Genomic DNA, 10,850 nt, shown 5'->3' on the forward strand with positions numbered 1-10,850 from the left:
CGTCGTATGCGTAACGTCGATAGAGAGAGATTGTTATCGTCGTCATGAAACCATCAAAGTATCAACCGTCTTGTTGGTGCGAGAACGCGAGTCGCATGAAGGAAAATAAAGCTACGCAAACGGATCCTAGACCGACGGATCACTTATTGAACAGAGGAATGACGTATCGAGTGACATCCACGGGAAACACAGTGGTTGACGTAGCCACGCAAACGGATAAGAAGTCGCGAAGCGAACGACTTCAGGAACGCGTGACGGATTTTGTCTCGAAGCATTTAAAAAAGTAATACAATTTGGAAAAGAGGGGGATAAAATTAAAAGATTGATGAATACGCTCGCGCGTGTTCAGTAACGAAATTTCCTCCGATCGAGTCGCATCGTTATCATCATCATCATTATCATCATGTCCACGCCAACGTTCGTCGATCTCCAAGGATATCCCATCGGACGACGTTTCGTCGTGAAGGAAGCGGCGGTGCTGCGAGGTGGTACCGTTCTTGCGCATTACGTCTTTGCAAAGCCTATGCCATGGGGTGTTGTATCGCGAGACGACAGACGCCTCGTTACCTGGTTGGTACGAAATCATCACGGTATAGCGTGGGAAGACGGGGACGTTCCGTACAATCAGGCTAAACGCCAGATCATCAGGGCCCTACAGAACGAGGAAGATTGCTACGATCACGCCATCGTATACGTCAAAGGACTCGAGAAACGCGATTGGCTGCGAGATATGCTTGAAGAGGATTACTACGGCGACGACTATGACGATGGTCACAAATTCTACACGGACAATCTGATCGTCAGAAACATCGAAGATGATTTCGAACATGTTGAATCACTTAGCGATTTAAACGATTCGAATACTTTCCGCTGTAGGAGACATTCCAAAAATTGCGCCGTGCAAAATGTATTTAAATTGTACAATTGGTGGCGTAACCGTCAAAATGATGATAATGTATAATTTTTGAATAAACTTTTTTTTTTCATACTTATACTTCTGCGCCTTTGGATTATTTTACCCCTCTCCTAATTACCCTCTCTCAATTACCTTCTACCAATCACTTTCTCTTAATTACCCTCTCCGATAATTTGTCTAGCTGCGTTTTATATTACCCCACTCTATGCAAAATTTTAAATAATGAAAGAGGAGATTTTTTTTTACAACCGTCCTGGACTCGAGGTACCCTCTGATCGTGCGATCAGTACATTTTTCGCTTTGGCCGCAACAGCAGCAACGATTACGACAACGTCTACGATTACGTCTACGATTACGAATACGACAATGTATTACGCCGAGAGAAATTGCTACAAAGTGCGTCGAATTGATTGCGGTAATGAACCCTCCTCATCTAACGAGTAAGTATTTTTTATTATAAAAATTATTTACTTTAAAATTAATATATTAATATTCACGATTGTTCTTATTTAATTTCCAGCGTCCCACCGAAACGATACGTGACGCGGTTACTATGCAGGCGATACCCGCTGACCCGCACGGGATACAAATATCTCGAGATCGGCGTGAACGTTGGTCCGCGTAGTTTTGTGGAGATCATCGTAGGCGATAATCGAGGAGATGAATTGTCGATGTTGCTTGACATCTGGAAGGAACTCTGCGAGCATCGATGGACAATTCAGAATATGGTTCGCGATCGACCGAAGCAACCATACGACTGTTTGAACATAGGTTCGCTCACAGTGCGAATATGTTATATGAACGAAATGAAACTTGTGCGACTTGAATCTTTCGACGCACGTATGGCTATGACCGAGGCTACGTTCACGCGAATGTTGGATTTTGATGATTGCGTCGCTTTGAAATTCAACGTACTTACCAAAGCCCTACCGAAGATCGACGACAAATACGAGCAATTTTGTAAAATCGCTTCCGCATCAAGAAGTCGTACCAAAGCGGTGAGTGCTGTACGCAACAGCGATTCCTTCGACGAACAACAAATTATAGATTGTGAACTGCTTGCGATTATAATAAATGTGTAAGAAAAAAAGTATAATGAAATATATTGTATCGCATATTTAGAAAACATATACTTTGTAGTCTTTATGTAACATTTTTAATTATTTCTATTCTATCCTTCATCTTCTTATAATTGTGAGGCGTAAGTCCACCTCGTGAATCCGCCTTGTTCGTATGTAACGTATGTATCTGAGAGAGAAAGAAATAAGATAAGGAGGAGCGATTACCCGGGGGGTGTGTACAGCGTCACCCGCATTCGAATCGTATGAGCGCATAAAAGAATCGTTGATAAACGATAGGCGGCGCGAACGAGTGCGAGCGAGAGGGAACGATGGGCGCGATACCTTGCGATCCGCCGCTTGCCGCCGCCGTCGCCGCCCGTTGCCGCCGCGACGCCACACGACCCTTTTTAAAAAATCGCGACTCCTTTGAAAAAATCGCGACTCCTTTGAAAGTCGCGATGCCGCATAAACATGCCGCTGCGCGACGACACGCTTATCATTTTTTAAAAATAATATTGCATTTCAGAGTTTCGATGTTGTTATTATTTTCTAAATAATTCGTTCCTAGAATCGCCGACACAGGGGCGATTTATAAATACCCACCCCCTCCCCGCATGACGTCATTACCCCTTGCCCTAGGTCTCACGGACCCAGAACCGTTAACACCCCCCCCCGCGTGACATCATTACCCTCGCCCTAGGTCACATGGATACACTAACACGTAGTGATCCAGAACCGCTCCGTGCGTTCAACGGGTGCGAGCGAGAGGAGATGATGGGCGGCGCGAACGAGTGCGAGCGAGAGGGAACGATTAACACCCCCCTCCCCGCGTGACGTCATTACCCCTCGCCCTAGGTCATACGGATACACTAACACGTAGTGATCCAGAACCGCTCAGTATACATCTACTAACATTGCCTCCAATAACAATTAAGCCAATGGCCAAATCTACATGGCATTATACAAATCCAGGATCCTTAGCCGCCAGCGGAATCTACAGTGAAAAAGATCTCGAACATCTGAGAGATCATATAATGTTCCCTGCCGAACGACCCGCCTTACTTAACACAGTAGCAAGGGGAGTAATGGGAGAATTCACATCGATCCATGGAGAATTAATTTCTAACCTCATGAACGAAGCATCTATAGAAAAAGTAGCCACCTCCGCATGGAATAAAATGTGGAGTAAATTTTTGATTTTTGGAAATGTCAATGTCAGAATGCTAGGAATATTCCTATGTAATCGCGGAGTTAAACTAATACTCGATACTCTTGTTCATGGCTACGCGCTACCTACAGTATACGGATGGTCACTATATTTAATTGGAGCCATCTGGGATTCATTAACTCAACTCTTACTACATCTAGGTGAAAAGAGACCTAGATATGAAAAACCAAGTGCACCAGTAATGCCTGAACAAGAGAATTTAAAACAAATACATAATGATTTATATCCTGCTGAAGAACCCGAAACGAATCATGAAGCAGATACGGAACGACGCTACCCACTTTTACCTGCCCGAGAAAATGCAACTTATTCTCTGGAGTTAAAACATTAAAATTTCAGCTATCATTTCCTCATGTATTTCCGTACATGCAACGTTTTTTTTTACACGATTATTTGCAACAAATTTGGCATCAATTTATTAAATTTTTTTTTTTTTTAACCATTTACTAAAGTCTACCTGTTTTTAGAATAAGAAGAAAAAACAAATTAGAGGAAAATTAATTTGAAAAATGGAAGCGACAGTGCCGACCATCAACACCTATCATCTAACTCGCTCATCTCTGGAGGCTAGGGTATTGGAGGTAGAATCGCCCACGTTATTCTGGGTCAAATTAAAGAATGGGGAAGAAGAGCTGAATGAACTTCTGGAATATCTAACCCTAAGGATGAAGAGGATCGGGGCAAAGCTCACGGTAGCGCCCGATCACATCCACGTCGGGACCCTGGTCGCCGTGAAGAAGGGCAGGCGATGGCAGCGAAGAGTCGTGACGAAGGTGACGTCTCACACCGACGTCACGATCCATTTAAAGGACTGGGGGCGGAAAATTCATCGCCCCAAGTTCGACTGCTGCCGACTTGAAAATCGCTTCAAAGAGCAGCCGTGGCAGGCCATCCCATGCGGGGTGTACGGCATCAGGCCCACCGCCCCCACTGGCTGGACGAAGCGGGACGTCATACTGACTCGAACCCTGATCGAAAAAGAGTAGGGCCATTTAAAAATCCGAAGGGCCTCGGGGGGAAAATTTGCCAAGGTGGACTTCTCGATCCGGCGGCCGAACGACTACCGGGACCACGACCTGGCTCACGCATTGGAACAAGCGAGAGCAGCATTTAGAAGCTCGAATGTTATCATTAATCACATTATAGGGCGAACAACGTAATGGAACGGCAGGAATTTAGAAAATTAAGATCCCCAGGACAATTGTAATTAAATTCTTAATAAATATTTTATTATAACCTTAAGTTTGTGTATCAATAATATTAAAATTCGTAGAGGTAAATTAGTTAATAAAACAAAATAACAAGGCTATTATTTAAAAAGAAAGGAAAAACAATAAAAGGAGAAAACTAATAATTTAAATAAAAATTTTCACATATATACAAGGTGTCCCAGATCAGTGGACTGACCCGAAAATTTTAGGTAGAACTCGCCGAAATAAGACGAAAAGTCCTTTACGGTTTTTAAAAATTCGTAGTAGTTTTCGAGAAAAAAATTAATTAATTTACACGTGAGAGCGATAAGGAAGCGCGGGATTGAGCGAGAGCGCGATAGACAGCGGGCGGAGTCAACACGCGGCGAGCGAGACGAGTAGACAACGTACGAGCGACACGAGGCGACAACATGAGCGAAGTGAAGCGATTACGCGCGTGCAAGACTAGCGAAATGAAATTATTTCGCGCGAGTACGATCAATTTCAGCATTATTTTTTATTAATTTTTAATACGGAAACGCTATCGTTTCCACACTACCTTGTAATGAGGTAGATAGCTCAGTGCGTTTTTTTTAAAGTGGTGTCCCCAAGAAGCCTAATCCACTTTACACTACAGCTCAACGCAACAATTGTTCGAAGTGCCGTCCTTGTGCTTGTAAGCACATTTTGGCCCTCCGAACAATTTGTTGCGTTGCTCTGTGTGCCATATCGGGCGTAATCGTAGTGAAGGCCGCTACAATAGCATCACGGACCTCGTGCACGCTACGATCACGCACATTTTCAATCTGTGCTTTAATGTGCCCCCAAATAAAGTAGTCCAGCACATTCAGATCCAGGGAACGTGCTGGCCATGTGATCGGCCCCTCTCGCCCTATCCATCTATCGGGAAACATATCATTTAAAGCGTTACGCGCGCGATACGAGAAATGCGGAGGAGCTCCGTCTTGCTGGAAGATCATTTTTTGTCTTAAGTTTAATGGTAATTCTTCTAAAAGTTCCGGCAAATCATTAATTAAAAATTGTGTGTACAAATCTCCATTTAATCGCGGAGGAAGGAAGTAAGGTCCTATCCATGAAGTAGTATAAGGAGACTTAACGAGATGGAGCTTACGATCTAAAAATGGTCACAAAAAATATTCCGCCGGGGAGGATGTTCGCCGAATAAAATAATTTGATGGATTTGCTGCCATATTGCTTTCCGTATACGTACATGTCCAGTAGTTTGTTTGTGTCTTTGTGTGAGTGTGACAATAGCAGACGAAACTTTGCTTTCGTCGCTTTCGTCTGCTATTATCACACTCACATAAAGACACAAACAAACTACTGGACATGTACGTATACGAAAAGCAATATGGCAGCAAATCCACCAAATTATTCTGTTACGTCTCCGACTCCGCGTCTCTTTTTTTCGACGTATATTAAAATTTTAGTTAAGAGGAAGGTAGACCGTAGTCCATTGTAACATAAAAAAAAAGGAACTTCAGAGCCTTTCAGAAGATAATTCAACAGACGTCAACATATTCCGGGACAATTTGTTGCGTGAAAGCATAAAAAAACATGCAACAAATTGCAAACGGGCGCCAACGAACGTCAGACAAAGAATTTGTCTAGATATAACACAAAAAATCAAAATTTAAGGGCTCATAAATATTTCAACTTTGATAACCTGTCTGTCACAGGAAAAGGAAAAATAACTTTTTTCTTAAAAATGTAATTGCGTATAGATCCTGAGCTTTAGAAAGACCAAGGGCGCGAGAGGCCCGAAATTACCGGAGTATGTGGTGCAGGCAAAGGCAATAAAGCCAGGTAACCATATGTCATATGGAAAATAAAAGTTACCCCACCATCTCTCGATGGAAATGATAGAAAAATTCTGGAAGGCTCGGAAGGGGTAACTCGTTGAAGCGGGGGTGCCTCGTAGGCATATTACTTCCTTAAAACCAATGGATTTCGGGAACTCCTCACCAAAATTTAGAAACTAAGGGCGAAAACTTAAAAGTTTAAGAAATAGAGAAGGGATGAAGTGCGAATGCCCAATAATTTTGAGATAGGAAAAGTGGAGGAATAAGCTCTGCAAATGAAAGATTAGAATTTCAGAAAAATGAAAATTCGGGAAGAGTCCTCCCCTTTTCCGAGCTTATAAAATCTTGTGCTCAGGCTGAGCACGCTCTCTTGCATCTCAGCTACAAACCGAATTAGTTTGCTTAAAACCAACGTGAGTGTTTTGAGTGTGCAAATTGATCCAGAAGCTATCGAAGAAGCCGTTTGAAGATCTCCTACAAAGTAAGTTTCAACGTTTCAATATGTATCCCTGCAAAAACATGATTCCACTAAATATATTTCTCAATTAATTGTTTCCAAAGTGTTATCTAAGAGAGAAAGAAATGTCCGAGTCGAGGTTCCGCGGTTTTGATTCTGTTCTGATTGTTCCCGTGATCCGTTAAATGTGTGAGAATACCTGTTTCCGAACACCGGTCGGGACATGCTGTCGAATAACTAGCGATTATGCCTGCTGGTCTCGTCCGGATGGATAAACCATAACTATGTAGTTGTGTGAGCAACCCGCATTGTCAACAGAATTTTAAAGAAAAGTATTTTGGCGTTCAAACACGCCAAGTGTGCCGCGAGGGGGCAACGGTGGCCCCGTTGCGCGCGCCGTGCTGCGCTGCGCGCGCATGGGCAATCATTGTGTGTCTGTTCTGCAGAGTCAGCAGTACCCAGTTTTTTCTTTCGAGTGTTTTACAGAAATCATCGTTATGCCGAAGCATAGGAAGGATCGCTCACATCGCTCTTCAAGGAAGGATCACCGTAAAAGACGAGATAGATCGCCTAGGAACTGGTCTCGCTCTCGTTCAAGCTCGATGTCCGAACATAACCTCACTCGACGATCCCGCTCGCGGTCACGACCGCCACGTGCACGGGTCTCGACAGAGCATTCAAGGACACCATCGCCTCGCCTCCAGCTCATACGATCCTTAGGTACTTTTCTCGATAAGTACTTTGACAGGCATAGATCCCCAGCACCCAGCGAGGTGTCGGCGGACGCGGAAAGACCAGCGAATCTTTTTCCGCTCATTGATTCGTTGGCCCTCGAAGAGTCCGGCGAGGCTCTTTCAGAGGTCCATGAATACGGCCGAGAGCCCGCCACCACGCACGGCCCCCCTGAGAGACATGAGGCCGTTTCTTTCGCCACGCCTGTGGCCACATCTCTGGAAGGGGAACCTGACAAGGTCGAGGCGGATGCTCTTGCCACTGAGTTATTTGGCGACCAGCCTCCGGCACATCTCCCCGCCTCCTGGCCGGCTATTATGGTCCAAACTTTTAAATCAGAGGTTAGATTAGGCCTCAAGGAGGATCTCCGTAACTCGCTCCTCGCTAAATATGAGCTGAGTGAGCAGCTTTCCTTTTTGGGCCCTCCTGGACTTAACAAGGAAATTATTCCTAATCTAAGCCAGGCCACCGTCACCAGAGATAAGCATCAGGTTAAGCTCTAGACACAGGTGGGTGCATCTCTGAATGCCCTTGGCTCTGGTTTATCAGAGCTTGCGAAACTCGACCTCCAGAACTCACTCGAGGCTAAGGCTGCCATGTCTAAAATTGTGGAAGGTTTTAAGTTACTGGCAGACCTTCAATACCATTTATCTAGAGCGAGACGAGCTTTTATCGTCCCATCTTTAAACTTCTTGGGAAAGACCGTCTCTGATGCAGCGCCTATTGATGACCGCCTCTTCGGAAACAATTTCGCCGAGGACGTGAATTCGGCGCAGTCAGTTGAGCGAGTGGCAAAGAAAATGGCTCGAAAACCTCCGCCTACGTTAGTTAATGCTTCTTGCCGACCCCCTGCCCAGCAGCCCAGAGCTTTTCCGTCAAGATCTGAAAATAAGGAAAACTACAGGGCCCCTCTACCGAGATCTGCGACTCATCACCAGAGGAGGGGCTCCCGCCAACCGAGTCGTACCAGGAGAACACCATTCCGTTCGAAGTCACGGTCAACCCGTTAACTGATTCGGCAGGCCGTTTGTCACAGTTTGCCGACCAATGGAGGCTAATCACCTCGGATCCTCAGGTACTTTCTGCGATTCAGGGATACGTAATTCCTTTTATAAGTACACCCCCGCCACGCCCCCTTTTAAAGGAACCGGCCCTGTCGACTCTTGAAACTGAGGCCTATGATATGGAAATTCAACGTTTATGCACAAAGGGAGCGTTGGCGATTGTAAATCCTTCTAAAGATCAATTTCTTTCGTCCTTTTTTCTCATCAGTAAATCTTCGGGAGGTATGCGCTTCATTCTCAATCTTAAGGACTTAAATTCTTACATAACTCCTTCACATTTCAAGATGGAGGATTGGCGAACGGTTATCAGGCTCATGACCCTGAATTGTAAAATGGCAACGATAGATTTAGAAAACGCTTATTTGTTAGTTCCAATACACCCTTCGTGCAGAAAATTTCTCCGTTTTCAGTGGCGTAATGTATGCTATGAGTTTACGACTTTACCATTTGGCCTATCTACAGCACCGTATATTTTTACTAAAATTATTCGCCCTATCGTTAAATCTCTAAGGGAGAGAGGTTTCCTATCTGTCGTTTATTTAGACGATTTTCTCCTTTTAGGAGACTCCGACGAAGACTGTCAGGAGAACGTGAACACCGCCTTGGTCTTGCTTTCCTCTCTTGGTTTCCTAATCAATTATAAAAAATCACAGCTTGTTCCTTCGTCCAGCTGTCGCTATCTTGGCTTCGTTTTTAACTCGGACTAACAATCACTGTCCATCCCTCCGGATCGCAGAGAGAAATTACATACATTAGTACGAGAGTTTGCTAAACAGTCACGCTGTCGTATTAGGGATTTCGCCAGTCTGATTGGCTCTCTTGTCTCAGTCTGTCCTGCAGCTCCTTACGGTCTTTTATATACTAAAAGATTCGAGCGCGAAAAGTTCTTAGCCCTCGATGCTGAATCAGAGAATTATGAAGCTTGGATGCTTCTCCCTGATCACTTAAGGGAGGATTTTGATTGGTGGTCTCGGACTCTTGCGAACCCCTACCTAGCTAGTATTATTCATTCTGGTTCATACGCCCTCGAGATTTACTCAGACGCATCCCTAACGGGCTGGGGAGCTTCCTGCGGAGCCCAGCGAACACACGGTTGGTGGTCTCCAGAGGATAAATCTCTTCATATTAACGTCCTTGAGCTTAAGGGTTCATTCTTTGCTCTACAATGCTTTGCAGCTCATTGCCATGATTGTTATATTCTCCTCCGGATTGATAATACCACCGCGATCTCTTATATTAATAGATTCGGCTCAGTCCAACATCTTATCTTATCAGACATAGCACGGGATATATGGAAATGGTGCGAGGCCCGTAATATTTTCCTCTTTGCTTCTTACATTGCTTCTATTGACAATGTCATCGCAGATGCAGAATCGCGTGTCCTTGACACTGACACCGAATGGTCTTTATCATCTCAAGCGTTCCATATTGTTGATAACGTTTTCGGCCCATTTGATATCGACCTATTTGCTTCCTCAATTAATGCCAAATTAGACTTATACGTCTCTTGGCTCCCAGATCCAGGCTCTTGGGCAATTGACGCCTTCACTCTTCCCTGGAATCATTTTTACTTCTATGCCTTCCCCCCATTTATCCTCATATCCCGGGTCTTACGCAAGATAATCGAGGATAAGGCCGAAGGTGTTTTAATTGTCCCGTGGTGGCCTTCCCAACCCTGGTTTCCAATCTTTTCTCGATTATTGGTATCTGATCCGGTTACTCTACAACCTTCTTACTCATTATTATCTTCTCCGTTTAGGAACAAACATCCGGAGTGGCGCAGTCTTTCCCTGGCGGCCGGCAAGCTATCAGGAAGGCCTTCCAACTACAAGAAGTTCCGTCCAACGCACTAGATACGATGCTTGCTTCCTTGTCTCAAGCGACAATTAAACAGTACGAACGACCTCTTCGTGCATGGTGGAGTTTCTGTAGCAACGCTAATATATCTCCGTTCTCCCCAAGCGTCGAGCAAGCGTTAGACTTTTTATCCTGCGAATTACTAAGAGCTGGGTCCTACTCAACTCTCAATACGGCCCGTTCGGCGATATCTCTTGTTTCCTCTTTTAGCATTGGCAATCACGCATTAGTAAGGCGCTTCTGTAGGGGCGCAAATTTTTTAAAGCCTCAAGCTCCGCGTTATGATTTTATATGGGACCCAGCTCCGGTTATCGCTAAGTTAGCAATGATATATCCGTATAATGACATACCGTTATTTTCTATCATTAAGAAGTTAGTTCTTTTGCTTGCGTTAGGTTCGGGGCAGCGTGCTCAGACGCTCGCTGCTATTAAGACTTCTCAGATATTTTCATCTCCAGATAAGACTATTATTAAGGTCCCAGGCCGTCTTAAAACGTCAGCTCCGGGACGACCTCAACCGCT

General features: G+C 44.6%; 1 protein-coding gene across 1 annotated transcript; it reads left to right on the plus strand.

The window, feature by feature from the left end:
• Nucleotides 1-8,003: 8,003 nt before the first annotated feature.
• On the plus strand, nucleotides 8,004-10,324 carry LOC139105309 (uncharacterized). Its single transcript, XM_070661323.1, has 4 exons — nucleotides 8,004-8,234; nucleotides 8,312-8,482; nucleotides 8,552-8,835; nucleotides 9,265-10,324. The coding sequence occupies exons 1-4, from the start codon at nucleotides 8,004-8,006 to the stop codon at nucleotides 10,322-10,324; spliced, it is 1,746 nt and encodes a 581-aa protein (XP_070517424.1).
• The last annotated feature ends 526 nt before the right edge of the window (nucleotides 10,325-10,850 follow it).

Source organism: Cardiocondyla obscurior, linkage group LG09 (assembly GCF_019399895.1).
Source record: "Cardiocondyla obscurior isolate alpha-2009 linkage group LG09, Cobs3.1, whole genome shotgun sequence".
NCBI lineage: Eukaryota > Metazoa > Arthropoda > Insecta > Hymenoptera > Formicidae > Cardiocondyla > Cardiocondyla obscurior.